The sequence below is a fragment of the Budorcas taxicolor genome, chromosome 1, assembly GCF_023091745.1.
Source record: "Budorcas taxicolor isolate Tak-1 chromosome 1, Takin1.1, whole genome shotgun sequence".
Classification (NCBI taxonomy): Eukaryota; Metazoa; Chordata; class Mammalia; order Artiodactyla; family Bovidae; genus Budorcas; species Budorcas taxicolor.
Window position 1 is genome coordinate 144,666,948 of NC_068910.1, and position 17,871 is coordinate 144,684,818.

Below are 17,871 nucleotides of genomic sequence, written 5' to 3' on the forward strand. Positions count from 1 at the left end.
TTGTAAGGAATAAAATCTTCAATCCAGCCAAGATCAAATAGACCATCTTTTTAAAAATCTGCTCACTCCCCAGCTCTCATTCTCTGTCCTTGTAGCTGTTCAAGCAGTGTTTGGAAGACTAGAAGATTCTCTATCTGCAATGACCAGTCTGATGCGGGAAGGAACTGATGACTTCTAAGATCCATTTTAACCTGGAGCCTCTGACCCTATGAGAGCTCCTTTCAAGCTTACGTGATCAAACAAGCTTCAGTGCACCACTGAAATCTGCACAGGATTTAGAGGTCAGTCCAAATCTCTGTTCAATTTCTTTCCATGAGGGAGTGATTTTGGATGATTCATACACAAAGGTGGCATCAGGAGAAGAAGGGTAGGAGTGGATTTTGGCTCAACATAAGAGGGTCTAAAGGAAAATATCCACAGAATTAAGGGATGAAAGCCTCCCTCTTTTTATATCCCTACACCCCAGCAATCTAGATATCTCATTCACAAAAACAACCCTATCCTCAATAGGGAAAAAAATTTTTTTCAAAATGGTTTAAAAGTTACATTGGCATATATATATATACACAGATAGCTAGCTGTATAACACAGGGAATTCAGCCCAGTGCTCTGTAACAATCTAGATGGCTGGGATGGGGGTTGGGGATGGGATGGAAGCTCAAGAGGAAGGAGATATATGTATTTAAAAAGCTGATTCACGTTCTTTTACAGCAGAAACCAATACAGCATTGTAAAGTAATTATCCTCCAATTAAAACTAAATTTTTTAAAAGTTACATAAAATGTTCATAGTCTAGACATTATCAGATAACAAGACAGGCACAGAGAACCACAAATGGAGCAGCAAGTTTATCTTTAGATTACTCAGATTGCAATCAGTTTTGCTGAAATTAACCACTGGTTTCAAAAGTGACCAGCAGTAGCCATGCTAGAAATGCTGATGCCTTAGAAACTTCAGTCCACTTTCCCATTTCACTGGTGAATAAATGATTAATCTGAGAGTCCCGGTAGAAAAGAATGGCAAGCTCAAAGGCAGTCATTGAGAATCAAATAAAAGGACTATTTACAGAGTTGTGGGTGGAGTTTAATGAGGTAGAAATCAAACAAGGAATGGGACATGCCCTGGGCTTGGATACGGCAGGGAACCCCACCGCTACACTGCTGGCAGCAGGAGGCCAGCCGGCGGGAACCTCAGAGGGAATCATTGCACAGCCTCTCTTTCTTCCTCTCCTCTACCTCCAGGCCTGGAAGGAAAAGGAAGCAAGCAGGACTCAGAGAACCTGACAGGGACTGAAACTTTTAGTCAAGGAAGAGAAGCAGTCTGCACTCACTCTGAAAGGAGAGATGGGACGGGGAAGGGGTGGGGGGAGGAGACAGATACTCCACCTCACTGTCCTTCTTCTTAGTCTCAGATTTGTGCCAGTGCGTCCACTATCTGTATGCTCAGTCATTCAGCCGTGTCCAGGTCTCTGCAGCCTCTTGGACTATTACAGCCCATGAGGCTCCTCTGTCCATGGGATTTCCCAGGCAAGAATACTGGAGTGTGTTGTCGTGCTCTTCTCCAGGGGATCTTCCCAACCCAGGGACTGAACCCACACCTCTTGTATCTCCTGCGTTGCAGGCAGATTCTTTACCACTAGCACTACCTGGGAAACCTGCTGCCACTGTCTAGTTCCAAGTGAAAGCCCAAAGGGCAAGAACGCCCAGGTGACACAGTCTACATTTCTACTTCCCAGGAAAGGGTGGAGGGTGGGTTTGGAGCGGCAGATAGAGAACGTCCAGTACAGGAGGCTTGGGATAGGCACCTGGCTGACCGTGAGAAAGGAGAATGGTTTTGTTCCTTCAGTAAATACTGATTAAGCACCTACTCTCTGCCTGGCACTGGAGACAATGGTTGTGAGCAAGAAATCAAGGTCCTTCCTTGCCCTTAGAGACCTTGAAATCCACTGTAAAGAGAAAGGCAATAAAAAAGCACAACAACCTACATTCAAGATAACTACAGATTGTGGTTAGTACTGTGGCACAAAATAGCAACCTATAATGGAAAAGAATCTAAAAAAAATATACATATATATGGGAAGGGTCCAGGAAAGTAAATTCCAGCCAGAGGACACAGCAGTGTCAAGACCCTAAGGAGGGTAAGGACTTAACTGGGAACAAATGACTGAGGGAAAGAAAAAAAGACGCAGTGCAAGAGGCTGGAAGAAAGCAAATCATGCAGGCTGCGGTATGAAGGTATGAAGTTTGAATTTTATTCTAAGATTAAAAAAAAATCAAAGAAGAAAACTTTAAAACAGACCACTAAATTTAAGCTCCAAAAAAAAAGGGGGGGATTAGATTCTTATTTGCCAAACTGTCCTTTGCTATTGCTATTGAAGACTAAAAAATTTTCAGTCTCAAATAGGTCTTCAGGAAATCACCAGGAGAAAGCCACAGCTACTGGGCTCCCAGCAAATAAGTCTTGAAGGAGGAAGGCTGTAGAAAACAAGGGGATCCACTTCTCTTTAACTTAGAATTAGAACACAGAAAAAGATGCAAATTAGAAAAGGAAGCAATACACCACAATATGCACATGACATACTACATGCTTAGAAAATGCAACAGAATCAGTTTGTCAGTAAATTCATAAATACATCAAAATCTACTGTGTCCAGGTATAATAACTCCAAATAGCTAGAAATTATGGTGAAAGAAATTTGATCACTACTTGGACCAAATTTTTTTTATATATTCCAATGAGCTTCATGAATCATATAACCATGTATGGGAGACCATATTCTGATTCTGACTAGGAAAACTAGATATGACACATATTGGGGTTGGCAAACTATGGCCCACAGTGCAAATCTGACCTGTCTCATCTTTGTAAATCAAGTTTTATTGGAACATAACCAGATACATTCATTTATTATTGTCTGTGGTTGATTTTCAGATAGTAAACAATCTGCCTGCAATGTAGGAGACACGGGTTCAATCCCTGGGTCAGGAAGATTCCCTGGAGAAGGGAATGGCAACGTACTCCCATAATCTTGCCTGGAGAATCCCATGGATAGAGGAGCCTGGCCATCTACGGTCCACGGGGTCACAAAGAATCAGACATGACTGAGCAAATGAGCATGCATGCACGCCCGTGGTTGATTTTGCACTAAAATAGCAGTCATTTTAAGAGACACTGTATGTCTTCAAAACCAAAAATATTTGCTATCTGGCCCTTTATAGGGAAAGTTTGCTGAACCCTGATATAAACAATCATGCTGTCTGAGCTACTCAATATCCAAGGGTGTCTTCCCAGTCATCACTTTGCCCAGGAACTCCATCTGCCCAAAAATATACCCAAACTCTACCCACTTTTGCCTTCCATCATGTGGTACACCTGCTTCACTTCAGCCTTTCCTACTGGTCCTTCTGATTTTTTCTTTTTTTTTTTTTGTTTGTCCCTATTATTTCCTTGCCCTTCAAGTGTAAACTTTGCTTTAGGTTTTCTCATCGGTCTTCTTTTCTGGATTATAGCTATCACCTTGAAATAAATGACTCTTAATCTCCCACCCTTATACTTCCTGGAAGCAAATACCCAACTGCATAGATACCCACAAACACTTCAGACTGAGAACATCCAAAATGGAACCTGTCTTCCTCCAGAAGAATGCTCCCTGGTGATATAATATAGCCTGCTCCCAGGCCAGAGACCCTGGCTTCTACCACTCACTCAAGGTCATGTCTAATTAGAACCAAGTTCTGTCTCTTCTACCTCACCACGCCTCTCAAGTCAAACCTTTTCTTCCCACCACCACTACCACTGCTCAACAGGCCTGGCACTTCTCACTGGATGTGGCAATAGTCCCTAACAGCAGAGAGATTAGATTGCAATCCCCTGAGACAAGGAGACTCAGAGATATATGAAACCTCTCTGAAACACACATGATCCAAACACGTGCTTGCTCAAAACCTCTAGGTCTCTCCATGGCTTAAAGAACCAAATTCAAAGTCCTTATTATGACAGTCAACTTCCTCTAAGAACTGAACCCTGACTACCCTTCTGACCTCATTTCTCAGCCCTCTTCACCCTGTGAGGCCCTACCTCCCAGCCAAACAGGGTTCTTTGTGATGCTTAAACATGCTCTGCACTTTTTTTTTTTTCCATGCAGCCTTTGCTTCTCACTTTTGTCTCAGAATGTTTTTCTCTTCTCTTCTAGGAGAGAAAATCAGGAAGAATATGAAGTGATTATTTTAACCTGACAAGGGATTCATTCATTATTATAAAATTACAATCGCCATGGGGCACAAAAGAAGAGTTTAGGCTAAGTGTGGGGGCCTTGGAGTCAAACACCCCAGTTTCAAGTCCCTACTATCAACCAGCTGTGTAAGCTTTCTGAGTGTCCATACTTGGCTCATCAGTAAAACGGGGACAATAACTGTACCTACCTCGTGGGATTACCAGGAGGATTAAAAGAGCAAGGCTTATTACTCACACAGCAAGTGCACCATACGTGTTACTATTAGTTATAATATTTGTTAAGTGTGCTACTGCTTGAAATGAATATTCAAACAAATCTAAGATAGTTTACATGTGTATGTATCAAAAACAATTAAAAATTACTATGCCCACTGTTGGCTGGTTTGTGGGACTGCCAGAGACACAACACATTGTTAACAGTTCCTCTGATAAACAGTTTTGTAATACACCAGAAAAAGAGCCCTAAAACATATGTCCCTTTGGTCTTCTAGCCCCACTCCTGAGGGTATTTCCCCTTTGGAGGACAGTAGTAGTCACTTACGGAGAAGGCAATGGCAACCCACTCCAGTACTCTTGCCTGGAAAATCCCGCAGTCCATGGGGTTGCTAGGAGTCGGACACAACTGAGTGACTCCACTTTCACTTTTCACTTTCATGCATTGGAGAAGGAAATGGCAACCCACTCCAGTGTTCTTGCCTGGAGAATCCCAGGGACGGGGGAGCCTGGCGGGCTGCCGTCTATGGGGTCGCACAGAGTTGGACACGACTGAAGCGACTTAGCAGCAGCAGCAGCAATAGTCACTTAAGTTATCTTCACAAAAAAACTCATTAGCAGTACTACTTTTAAGAGCAAACAATTTGAAACTATTTGATATATTCAACAGTTGGAAATAAGCTGGACAAATTCCAAATGTGATGGGAAGGTTGTGGGACTGGCAAGCTCAGAGGCCTTTAAAAGAAGCCCTTTCCTCTCACTTTCCTTTTTGTATTCTAAGTTCCTACTTGGTACTGTTGATGAATCCATGAGGGAATAAAAGAATACATGAATTAATTTCTTAACGTATTTGTTAGACTAAATGCCCAAGGGAAATACCCAATAAAAGGCAGAACATTTGAAGTCTAGCACATGATTTTTGTTAGATCTCAGGATCAAAGTCCTTCCATGAAATCACATATTTGAAATGGTAACTGCAGTCTATAGAAAATGATTATTTTAAAGTTTAAACACCTCCAATGTTTTATGAAGTACATAAAAATAAAGATTATAGTTCCAATTCATGGAAGTATTAGGTTCTACCTGAAACTTCAACACAATTCCAGCCAGGCAGGCAATGGTGACTTGAAGAAGAGGATCAGCTAACATCTGGAATATTCTAAACATTACCATTAAAGAGAAAAATTGGGGAAGGAAGAAAGAAATCTAGTTCCATTATAGATGAAATAAAAACCAGTTACATTTAGCGTCTAGAGAATGAAGTCTAAAAGAAACCAAAAAAAGCAAAAGCAAAAGTTGGGGTGGGGTTGGTTATCTTGGCAGCTTTTATTCTTAAGTGCTGCCCATTTGGGGAAGTATAAAATATGATCTCATCACTTCTTTCTGCTCTAGAGAATCTAATTTGGGTCTACTTTTCTTCTTTTGAGAGCCTGTGCTCGGTTTCAGACCATTTTTCCTGGCAGTCATATGAAGGAAATAAAAAAGGAGACATATGACCTCACCTGCTCCAGTACCTTCCAGGGCCTGACAGAAGAGCTAGGCTTCCTGTGCTTTGCTTTCTTTAGCCTAATTCATTTCACAATCATGGAAAACACATTCTCTCAGAACAATCAAACTAAGGAACGTTAAGCAAATCCATAGCACTGTGCTATATATACGTTTACAAATCTGGATAAACTTTCTACTTTTTTAAGTTTATTTCTATTGAAATATAGTTTGTGTTTTTTTTTTATTAGAGGATAATTGCTTTACAATGTTGTGTTGGTCTCTGCCGTGCAACAGCACACATCAGTCATAATTATATATATATATCTCCCCTCCCTCTTGAGCCTCTGAAGTATAGCTGATTTAAGATGTTGCATCAGCTTCAGGTGTATTGCACAGTGACTCATATACATATACACACACACCATATACATATATATGCATGCTACATCACTTCAGTCATGTCCAACTCTGTGTGGCCCTATGGACCATAGCCCACCAGGCTCCTCTGTCCAAGGGATTCTCTAGGCAAGAATACTGAAGTAGGTTGCCATTTCCTCCTCCAGCGGATCTTCCCAAACCAGGGATCAAACCCCAGTCTCTTATTCCTCCTGTACTGGCAGGCAGGTTCTTTCCCCTCCTGGGAAGCCCATGAAATATATATATATATAATTTTTTTCAGATTCTTTTCCCTCATAGGTTATTATAAAATATTGAGAATAGTTCCCTATGTTATACAGCAGGTTCTTGTTGGTTTATCTCTTTCATATAGTGTATATGTTAACCCTAATTTGTCTATCTTAATGAACTATGAAAAATCTCGGGAAAAGCAAATTTATATATTCTCATCAGTGATTTTTAACCATTTTGGGGGTCACAGACCCCTTTGAGATACAATGGAAAGCTATGGACTCTATCTTTGGAACAACGCAAGCTGAATTATACAAATACACACGGTAAACACACATAAACAGCACACAGTTTTCATATGATTTTAGGAATTTGTGAACCTCCTGAAGTTGGTCCAGAATCCCCAATTAATTCCTTTCAAAGAGGAAAAACTAAAAATTAGTTAGGTCATTGAGGCCAAAAGAGATAATTAGTTGCTAATTAATCAGTAAATAATAGAATTTCAGCACCTGAAGATAAAGTAGAGATCTATGCTTTAAATATTTTTAAATGTTTATGCAGTGTTTTGCTTCTTGGTAGCAAAGGAACTTTCTTTTCAAATAAAATTTTCTGTAGGACACCAGTATTTAAGATGGATCAAAATAGAGCTATTCAAATTAATAAAGCTGCTGGAAGACTGGATCCCCATTCTCTCCACTGCCCGCTTGCCACCTCTGACCTGTGAAGCACATCTGAGAAACACCCACTGGGCTGCTCCACCAGTCCACGAGCCATACTGGGACTGCTAGTCCCCACTCCTGTCCACGTGCCCAGATGGTCCAAATGAGCACTGGCCACTCAGATAATAGTCTCCACATGGCAGAACCCACCTATTTCTCGACCCAGCCGGGAGGACTTCAGAGATCCTGCTGAAGAGACCACAGCACACCTGCCCCACGGCCCGGCCTTGGTCCTAATGTCCTCCTGAGGCAGGTAGCCCTCCCAGTCAGAGGTGTTGAAGGGAAAATCTGTGGCCTCTATCATTGAAATGTTGACGTGGTCCCGCAGGTGGCAAAGTAGGGCCTCTGCACTGAACTTGACCCCAGGCCCCGGCCCCTTGTATGTCACTTTGTACTTGTTCATGTTCAGATAATTCTTCCGGATAGTTTGCAGCCTGGGGGCAAGGTTTTTGGAGGAGCTGTCCTTGTCCCAAACCTGGAAGGTAGCCCCCAACTTGGCCTTGGGACCACCGAGTGCCTGGATGTTCTTCTGGGGGTTGTGGGTGCTGCTGGAGGACCCAGGTTGGGAACTAGAGCTCATGGCCAGTTTCTCCAGGCCCTGCAACATCTGGTATTCCTTGTTCTGCAGTTTAAGGAACTCATAGTAATTCCCTTTCTTCTTCTCCTTCCACACACAGATGATGGCAAACAGGAGAAAGATGAGCACACAGCAGCTGAAGAATTTTTTCTTCAAGCTGGTGCGAGTCATAATGAAAGGCGTGTTCAAGGAAACCATGCTGTTCTGAGCAGGAAAATATGCCTAAAAAAAAGTGAGACAAGGCAGAAAGAGATGTAAAGAACAGCCAAAAGTAATGACGAGCTGAGCAATGGCTTTAGAGCGACGAGAACTGAATTCCAGCCCATGACTATCTCCCATTTTCAGCAAGTCTCAAAAAAAAAAAAAAAAAAAATCATCCTCAGTTTGGGCTTGAAACGTAGAAAGTCATCCTCAGACACTCTCATCTTCCTCTCTGAGCCATGAGCACTCTATGGACTTGCCCACCACACCCTTGTACTCCCTGAATCTTAGTTTCCTGTTGTCTCAGTCTGGCTTCCTGATTGCTCTCTGAGCTTCCTGAGGTCGGGAACCACGTTCCTAGGGTCTCACACTCTTTGTTCAAGGAAGGCATACATGCTTGAAAAACTAAAAGAGAACAGCAGAGCAGGCTGACGTGTCTATGTCACAGGAAGCCAAACTCCATAAAAAGGCCTGGCCTCCTTTTAAAATTGCCAGGAAGAGACCTCTCACCATAAACAGTGTGGTAGGTGCACAGGGCATCTCTCTAAGGGCTCTGGTGCTAGATTCCTATTCGAGAAGAAAGCCAAGGGCTAGCTTCACAATAGAACACTCAGGTTTATGGAGTTCTGCATGTGGCAGGAAACTGACTCTCCTCACAGCAGAAGATGGGATCTCCTAATAAGATAGCAGATATGTGACCAGTTAAGGAAATGAAAACAAAAATGCATTAAGCACATAGGAGGTTATTTCATTTAATTTCATCATAAACCAGGGGGCATCATGATACACAATATCAGTGAGCACCATGTTAATAATAACCTAACATGAAGGGCATCTCCAGAGCTGTGCAGAAAAGCCCTGACCATCACCAACCATGATGGTGCCATAATCTCCATTGTTATAGATTAACCACCTGAGGCGCTGAGAAATTAAGAGAAATGCCTAGGATCACAGAACTGCGTGAACAGTAGCATTGAGATTCAAATTCAAGCGCACTCGCTTTCCTAACCCGTGACCCTTTCACTGCATCTTGTCCAGGATGCCGAAAGTTCTAGAAAATGGACTTCACAAATTAAACAGAGCCTGCATAGGCCCCTTTATATCTAAGTAAAGACCTACTTTGCTTTCCCGGAATTTATTGTCAAACTGAACGGAAAATGGAAGAACTTTGAATTTAAATAATGTCTGTAATCTTCTGGAAAACATTAACTTATTCCCTAAGTAACTAGGTTTATTTACCATAATGAGTCAAAGCAACTACCCCCAGGATTTTGCTAACTGATTAAGAATCTATACAGTAGTAATTAACACAACATTGTAATCAACCATACCATAATTTTTAAAAATTAAGAGAAAAAAAAAAGAAACAGATCTATAGTCCACTTCCAGGAAGCCTGCTCCTAAGGATATCGGAGATAAGGTGGTAGGGGTACTGAAATGGGTTTCACAGAACCTGGCTTCTTGTCCCCACTCTTGGTGGCCTTAGGCAAGTCTCTTAACCCCTCTGTACCTGTTTCTGTGGAGTAATCATCTCTGCCCTGTCTCATTCACTGGTCCTGAGAACACCAAAGGAGAATGGCATTCATGGACTTTGAACTAGGTAAATATAAAGGCACAGAAGGTTAGAGCAGCCCCCAGCCCCCACCGGCACAAGAGCCACATGGAGGCAATGTGGGGCAGCAAACAACTGGCCATGACTCATCAACCTGAACTTCAGGTCCTTCATCACGTATCACTGAAGTACACAGTTCACTTATAATGTTAGTTCCAGGTGTAAAACAGTGATTTGATATTTTTATAGATTATGTACCTTATAACATTTTTGACAAAAGACTCTGTGTACATTACATCCCCGTGACTTATTTATAACTGATACTCTAGCCAGCCAGCCAAGACCACACCAGCACACTGAGGCATAACTGGTAGTTTATACCTCAAACCCCCTTTACCTCTTTCACACTTCCCCCTATCACCCTTCCCTCTGGCAACCATTAGTTTGTTCTCTGTATCTTTAAGTCTGTTTCTGTTTTTTGTTTTTGTAGATTCCACATGTAAGTGAAAACATACAGTATTTGTGGGTGTCTCTCTCTCTCTCTTATTTCACTTAGCATAATATTCTTTGGGTCCATCCATATTACAAAATGCAAGGTTTCATGGTATGGCTTTATTCTTTTTAATGGCTGAGTAATATTCCATTGTGTTTGTGTATATGCATGTATATATCACATACTCTTTATTCAGTCATCTGTTGATGGACCCTTAGGATGCTTCCATATCTTGGTGATAATAAATTGTAGGTAATTCTGCAATGAACACTGGCATGCATAAATCTTTTGAATTAGCTTTTTGTTTCCAGGATAAATACCCAGGAGTGGAACTGCCTTGATTATACAGTAGTCCTATATTTAATTTTTTAAGCTAACTCCACACTGTTTTCCACAGTGGATACACAAATTCACACCCCTACCAACAGTGTATGAGGGTTCCTTTGCTCCACACCCTTGACAGTACTTATCTCCTCTATTCTTCTCCTGAGTTTGGTGAGCATACTTATAATCCAGAATTCCAACATGGTTTTTGCACTAATGGACAGGCATTGTGAAAAAGTACAATGAAAAGTCAGTGTTGACTTAAGACTCAGAATTCAGGGTCTCTAATGAGATAACTGCTGGACAATCACAAAATAAACAGCCTCACTATCTGTGCTGACACTGCTACTGTGCACTATTTTACCAATTAGGTGACCCAGCAATTGGATTTATCAGACCCAGTACAACCCTGTGAGATAAGCAGAGCAAATTTTATTAGTTTCATTTATAAGTAAAGAAATTATGATTTTGTAAACATAAGTAAGTTTCAAAGTTGCGTGAGTGATTTGGTAATGATGGAGTTTGGACTTAACTTTTGTGTGTATAAGTGAAATAAGACAGGAGGTAGGGATGTGGAACCTGGCTCACTATCTCACTGGGCTGAGGCTCAGAAGGGCTTGTGTTCAGCTTCCTACCAAACCCTGCCCTCAAAGGTTGAGTTGCCCAGGAAAGAAGAGTTCTCCAATCCTTCAACCACACAGTCTTATAACTTCAAGAACACCTCAGCCTTTAAGGTCAGTGCTCTGTCATAAGTGCCACGGGCACTCATCTGAAACCTCACGTCAAGGCTCCCAGTTCTCTGAACACCATCCTCTGTTGAGGCTCCAAGTCCACCACTGGCTAGATCCTCTGGTCCGAGGGACACAGAGAGTCAGTCTCGTCTCTCAAGCTGCTACAGAGAGACACAGACTGAAGAAGCTTCATCTAAACAGCCCAGACTGAAGCAAAGGAATATAAATATTTTTCCCCAAGATCTTTGGGAAAATAGTCCAAGTTTTTAATTTCTCAATCATTTCTCTGATTGCCTTCTTACCTCTCTACAACTTTGCACTGCTGGAATCTCTCCCCTTGTCCATTTGCCTGGCAACCAAACAGCCTTTCCATTTCTGGGCTCCTGTGGAGGCCACCTCCCCTTCCCTACTGTTCTTGCTCCCTGCTATTTGTCTCTAGTGTTTGGTAATGCTTGCTTTTGATTTTCTTTTTTAGGCTATGCCCTACAACATGTGGGATCTTAGTTCCCAGACCAGGAATCAAACCCCTGCCCCCTGCATTGGGAGCATGAAGTCTTAGCCACTGGACCACCAGAGAAGTCCCGGTAATGTTTGCTTTTCATGCTGACCCCCTGCTAGAGGGAGATTCCTCCTGGCTCATTTCTGAAATTCCAGTGCCCCCTCACACCTGGAACACAGTGGGTATTCAATAAAGGATTCTTGAATTGATTGGACTTATCAACGAATGCTAACAACCCCCACCTGGCTTCTAGAGGAATAAGTAACAACTCACATTATCACCTCCAGAGAATAAGCCAACACTGAACCAACAGAAAGAAAATCCCAAAAGAGGGATCCCCATCTATATCACTATATCACTACATGCCGAGTATCACATGCAGGGCTTGGCCAGAGTAGGTGCTTTAAAAAGGTAGATTGAATTATAGAATAACTTTAAATCTTATATTTATAGTTTACAGAAATAGGCAAATCACCTATCAACACTAAGGACTGAAAAAATAAAAATAAAAAACACGAAGAAAACAGCAAAGCTGTAGCCAGACTTTGAGCCCCTATGTCTTCTTGCCAGCGCACTCCACTGGGCCTCTCCTAAACAGAGTATGGACCCCTATGCTGCTGCACATCCCACTCCTCCAGGTGCTCCTTACCTGCTTCTAGCTAATCCTCCTGGGCTGCAAGCCCTCCAGGTCCTCAGGAACGAGCACTGCTCTCCATGGATGTCTACTTTACTGGGTCTGGAGGCCAAGGCTCATTGTTCTCAGGATGATCAAAAACCATCTACAAAGAGGATAGTAAAACAGAGTGAAGCACCAGTTTCCAAGAGCAGCAAGGTTAAAGATTAAAAAGATAGACAGGGACCTCTGCCAAACTCCAATGTGGGCCCTGGTATGGCTCAATCCAGGAAGCCCCAAGGGCTCAGAAAAAAAAAGAGACAAAAGTCAATTACAGGTGCAGTGTTCTGGGTTAATAAACATCACAGAAATCCTAGAAATAGTCCAATACTATTAAGAACACGACAGAAAGATGAAGCAAGCACCATACACCAACCTGGGAAGAAAGAACTGTTTAGTCTCTGGTTTGGGCATACATAAATAGCAATTTTGAGAAGACAGGATTCAGTTCATCCAAAATGAACTCTAAACAGACCTTTTAAAAGTTATTTATTATCAAAGAATATTTAATGATATATGAAAGTTCTATCAGTATAGTGTTAACTGAAATTCAGAAAAAAAATTTTTAAATTCAAATGTGAGAAAGAGGAAAGACTATACCAATACACACACACACACATACCTGGAAGGTAGAATCAGGAGTAATGAGCATTTTCTTTTTTTTTTATAAATTTTTGTATATCAAAAAATTTCTAAAGCATACACGCATTACTCTTAGAGTTATAAAAAATTATAAAAATATGTTTTAGAAGCTAAAAATAGAACTCTATACTTGTCAGTTTTCTTTCTTTTGATGGAATGTAGAAAAATAACAAAGGAAAACTTAATAGTTGCATGAAAATTCCAACTTCTATACAATAAGAATATTGTAATAAAAAGGAAAAATAAGACTCAAGGTGTATGAAAGTTTCACAGTAAAAGCCTTTAGAAATGAACAGGCAATCAACAAGAGCAAACAAATCACAAAACAGAAAATACCATTAATAAACATATGAAATTATGATTACTCTTGAGAGAAACCTAAAAGAGGTAACTGGAACATAGATACTAGTTTATAAAATTAACTTTAACCAGTAGTTTTCAAAATGATAATACTCATTGACAGGCAGATTATAATGAAATTGGTATATTTCAAGAGAGCAGTAGAAATTAATTTAACTTTTTTAGAAAGTAATCATACCAAAGAATTAAGAGCTTATGACTATGAATCAAGTTCTTGTACTTCCAGGAAATAAGATTGAATAAATAATTCCAAGGGGAAAAAGTTGTATATTTCTATTTCCTCACATATAAGATAAATCCCTACCTTACACAGCTTTGGTGAGAACTGGAAGAAGATTCATGAGACAAAGAATGAGTTTTATGAAGCAATTTGCATGTGAAAAAGAAAAAACAGCTTTCAGTTTCAAAGAGATTTATAATGGTGAAAAAAATCTAAAATTAATAATTAAGCTTACAACAATAGCAAAATAATTAAACTATGGTACTTACAATCAGATAGAATATATATATATAATGGTATATGAATTTTAAGTAGCAACATGAAGTAAAATGCTTAAAATATTATAACAAAGAAAGTGAAACAAAATGTTACCTGTACATACATCACTGTGACTAAAAGTTCTACATATCCAAATATCTAGGCTGGGAGTGTCTGAGCTTTTCATGACCAGGAGGCAGGCAGGCAGATCCTGGGCGTGATGGACAGGACAGAAGTGAGAGGTGCCATTCTGCTCTTTGTCAAAAAACAGTCAGGGCTCCCCTTATCCACTTAGAGAAGCACTGGCTCCCTAGCAGCCTCCTGGTACAGTCCAAAAATTGCCTCTGATAGCCAGCCTTCTTTTCATGTCATACAAGTTTCCTCTGAGGTGAGGGAGGGGGGTTTGTAATTATGCAAGCATTCATATTATTATTGGATTACCATTTCTCTCCTCCTACTAAAAATGTGAACCCCGTAAGTGCTGGTTCTTCACTACTACCCTCGGTGCCCAGATGCATGTCTGGCACATGGGAGATACTCAATGAGACATGGTTTCGATCCCTGGGTCTGGAAGATCCCCTGGAGGAGGAAATGGCAACCCACTCCAATATTCTTGCCTGGGAAATCTCATTGTTAGGTAGTTAGAATAGGAAAAAGGAGTCCAGAATGGCAGCGGTTAAAAGACAAAGGAAAAGCCCACAAAAATAAAACAAAGGAAGGTCCAGGACCGAGTGAGGACCTCAGGTAAAACAAACAGCATTCCTGGCTAGCCCAATTTACATAGGGCAGGCCCAGGGGGAGGAGAAAAAATGTACAAAAAGGGGAGCCAAAATTGGGCTGGGGGCTTCTCTTTGTGTCTTTAGGGTTGACCTGCCCTCACGCCTTGAGGATGTATTTTCCTTTGCTTTAGAAATAAAACTGAGCTGTAACACTGGTCCGTCCGAGGAAATTATAAGGGGCTGTAACACTGGGCCACTTGTTGCTTCAAATTTTTGTTGCGACAAGACAAAACCGAGGAAATCTCAAACTCCCCTGACACCATGAATAGAGGAACCTGGCAGGCTGTGGTCCATGGGATCACAAAGAGACAACAAACAAGGATTATTTGTTGAATGAATGAATGAGGGAGGGAGGGAAGTGTTGCTCGTCCTTTAGAGGTCTATGCTTACCTCAGGCACCACTGATGGACAGGGTTCCTGCTCAGCGGCCTCACAGACAACACTCTGGGCAGTCACGGCACTTAGGATGCCACTCTCACCTGTATTTGTCACTTCACTGCCACCCTCTCAATGCTCAGGCATAAGACCTGTGTTTGGGTTCACTGCACAGACATCAGAGGAGTGTAGCAAACCCAGTTCTTCCTCCCTCATATCACATTTACTTGGAACAACTTGCCCTCTAAGGAGACTAAAAATCACTCTTGATTCTTGATTTCTAAAAACCAACCAATTGAAACAAGTGGTATAACCTTTGATCTATATGTACTGTAGGTGATGAAGGCCTTCCAAAAATAGTCACTGCTGGTCATGAGATACTAGCAGTGGTGATCTTCAACCAGCTACAGAAGCAGTAATAGCATCTTCAACTGTCTGGAAGGGACACTAGCACTCATGACAATAATAGTTACCAAGTGTGTATTACTAGCTACATGTAAAGCACTGACTATAGCTTAAGAGTTAAGAGTAAGGACTCTGGAATTAGACTGAGCTGGGAAAGAGTTCACACTGCCTCTCACCAGTTTACATGACCTTGGACAAGCTGTTCAACCCCCTAGGAATCAGTTTTTTTAATCTGTAAAATGGTAATAATAATAACAGAGCCCATCTCATGGGATTATTTAAATAATCAAGTTAGATAAAACACCCAAAGGGACTGCAATAGGAACTGTGACAAAAATTATCCACATCACTTCATTTACTCCTCACCATCCCGCCCTCCTCACCATCCCATGGTTGAAAGGATACCACTGCTATCCCCATTTTACAAACGGGGAGCCTGAGACAAGAAAGAAGAGTGATTTGCCCAGAGTAACTCAGTTTTAGCACTCCAAATGCCTCATGCTCTTCCATGTGTTTGCAGTCCTGCCCAGAGAGCTCCTTCTGCTTGAAATGTCCTTTCCTACCCTGTTCACATAGGACCACAACCCACCCCCCTCCCCCGGCCACCGAACCTCCTCTACTAGCTCAAGTGCCCCTGGACTTTGAAGCCTTTCTTGACACCATGAAGATCATCACAGCTCTGCCGTGCCTGTGCTGGCACCAGACCACATGTTTGCAGGTCTGTCCCAGCCTGTAAGATCTATCTCTGGCCCTCTGCACCTAGCCAGGCTCTGCACCGTAACTGAGAAGTACTCAGTCATGTTTGAATGAAAGAAAGAATCTAGCTCTGACACCTCTCCTCCCCTCTCCCCATGCCCTTCAGTTTTTAGAATCACCCCACCATCTCCCTACCCATCACCTTCAATTGCTGGAGTCCCCTTTACAGCGCTGTTACCGGCAGATGTTCATTCTGCCTGCTGAATGTACTGAGTGACAGGAAATTCACCACTTCCCCAGGTCAAATGTGGCTGTGTGAGCAGCTCTGCCTGTTAGAAAGGTCTTAAAATAAAGAGCAATCAACCTACTTGCAAAAATAAACTCAGTGTTTTAAGCTTTGATCTCTAGATTCATACAGACTCAAAATGAAAACCAGTAATGCTTGCTGAGCCTATGCTCAGTGCTGGGAACGTCACCACATGCACCCACTCATTTCATCCTCATGACAAGCTTGTGAAGGCCATGCTGCCTACTGCCCACCTTGCTGCCCACCTTCTCCTCCACCCAGGACACTCTCCCTCATTCCTTGAATATGCTAGCTCCTGGCTTACTATAGTTCTTTCCAACACTATTTCTATCGTAACTGTTCATAGCATTAATATCCATTTACATAATTATTCTAGTCCTCTGGTCTCTTTATTTTCTTGGGCTTCAAAATCACCGTGGAGAGTGACTACAGTCATGAAATTAAAAGATACTTGCTCCTTGGAAAAAAAGCAATGAAAACCTATGCAGTGTATTAAACAGCAGAGACATTACTTTGCCAACAAAGGTCCATACAAAGCTATGGGTCTTTCCAGGAGTCATGTACAGATGTGAGAGCTGGACCATAAAGAGGGCTGAGCCCCAAAGAATTGATGCTTTTGAACTGCAGTGCTGGAGAAGACTCTTGAGAGTCCCTTGGACAGCAAGGAGATTAAACCAGTCAATCCTAAAGGAAATCAACCCTGAATATTCATTGGAAGGACTGGTGCTGAAGCTGAAGCTCCAATACTTTGGCCACCTGATGTGAAGAGCCAACTCATTGAAAAAGACCCTGATGCTGAGAAGATTGAGGGCAGAAGAAGGGGACAACAAAAGATGAGATGGTTGGATGGTCTCATAAACTCAATGGACATGGGTTTGAGCAAACTCTGGGAAATAGTGAAGGAGAGGGAAGCCTGCCGTGCTGCAGTCCATCGGGTTGTAAAGAGCTGGACACAAGTGCATGACTGAACAACAACAACTGGTCTCTCAGTTTTTTGATCTCCTCAGTTCCAAAGACTGTGACCTCAGCAATGCATTCCAAGTGTATATCTTTGATCCTGTCATTTCCAAAAAATATACTCCCTTCATAGTCTCGATTTCAGGTACCTCTCTCATCACCACTCTCATCTCTGCAGCTTAGTCCAACCGCTACCCAACTCTGACAGTCTTCTGTATTTGATCCTACCACCTTCTCACTGCCTCTCACTTCCTCCTTGCCCTCCCTTTCCTTTCTATCCACCTCAGATTCCCTGGTCAGTCATTCAACTGACCTCTCTCATCGTGCATGGCTGGATAAACCCCAAGTCTGGTTAAATTCAACTCTCCGTGCTACTGCAACCTGCACGTATGCAGCTGAACATGGTTAAAGAAAATCACACGATGCTTATCAATTTCACTTCAAGTTCATGACTAGTAACTGCAAGTAGTTCCTTAATGCTTCATAGCAATGACATGCTACGTTTCCAATCAATTCATCTGCCAGTCTCCTAGAGGACTGTA

The 17,871-nt window shown here is 41.8% G+C and overlaps 1 protein-coding gene across 3 annotated transcripts in view; it reads right to left on the reverse strand.

Moving 5' to 3' along the window:
- ST6GAL1 (ST6 beta-galactoside alpha-2,6-sialyltransferase 1) overlaps positions 1-17,871 on the reverse strand; it is a 65,046-nt gene that overhangs the window by 24,262 nt on the left and 22,913 nt on the right. For all 3 annotated transcript variants that reach the window (XM_052638729.1, XM_052638744.1, XM_052638736.1), the window contains 2 exons: positions 12,307-12,436; positions 7,431-8,079 (listed from right to left, as the gene is read on the reverse strand). In XM_052638729.1, the coding sequence (XP_052494689.1) occupies positions 7,431-8,055 (625 nt within the window). In that variant the 5' untranslated portion in view covers positions 8,056-8,079; positions 12,307-12,436. The remainder of the gene's footprint in view (positions 1-7,430; positions 8,080-12,306; positions 12,437-17,871) is intronic.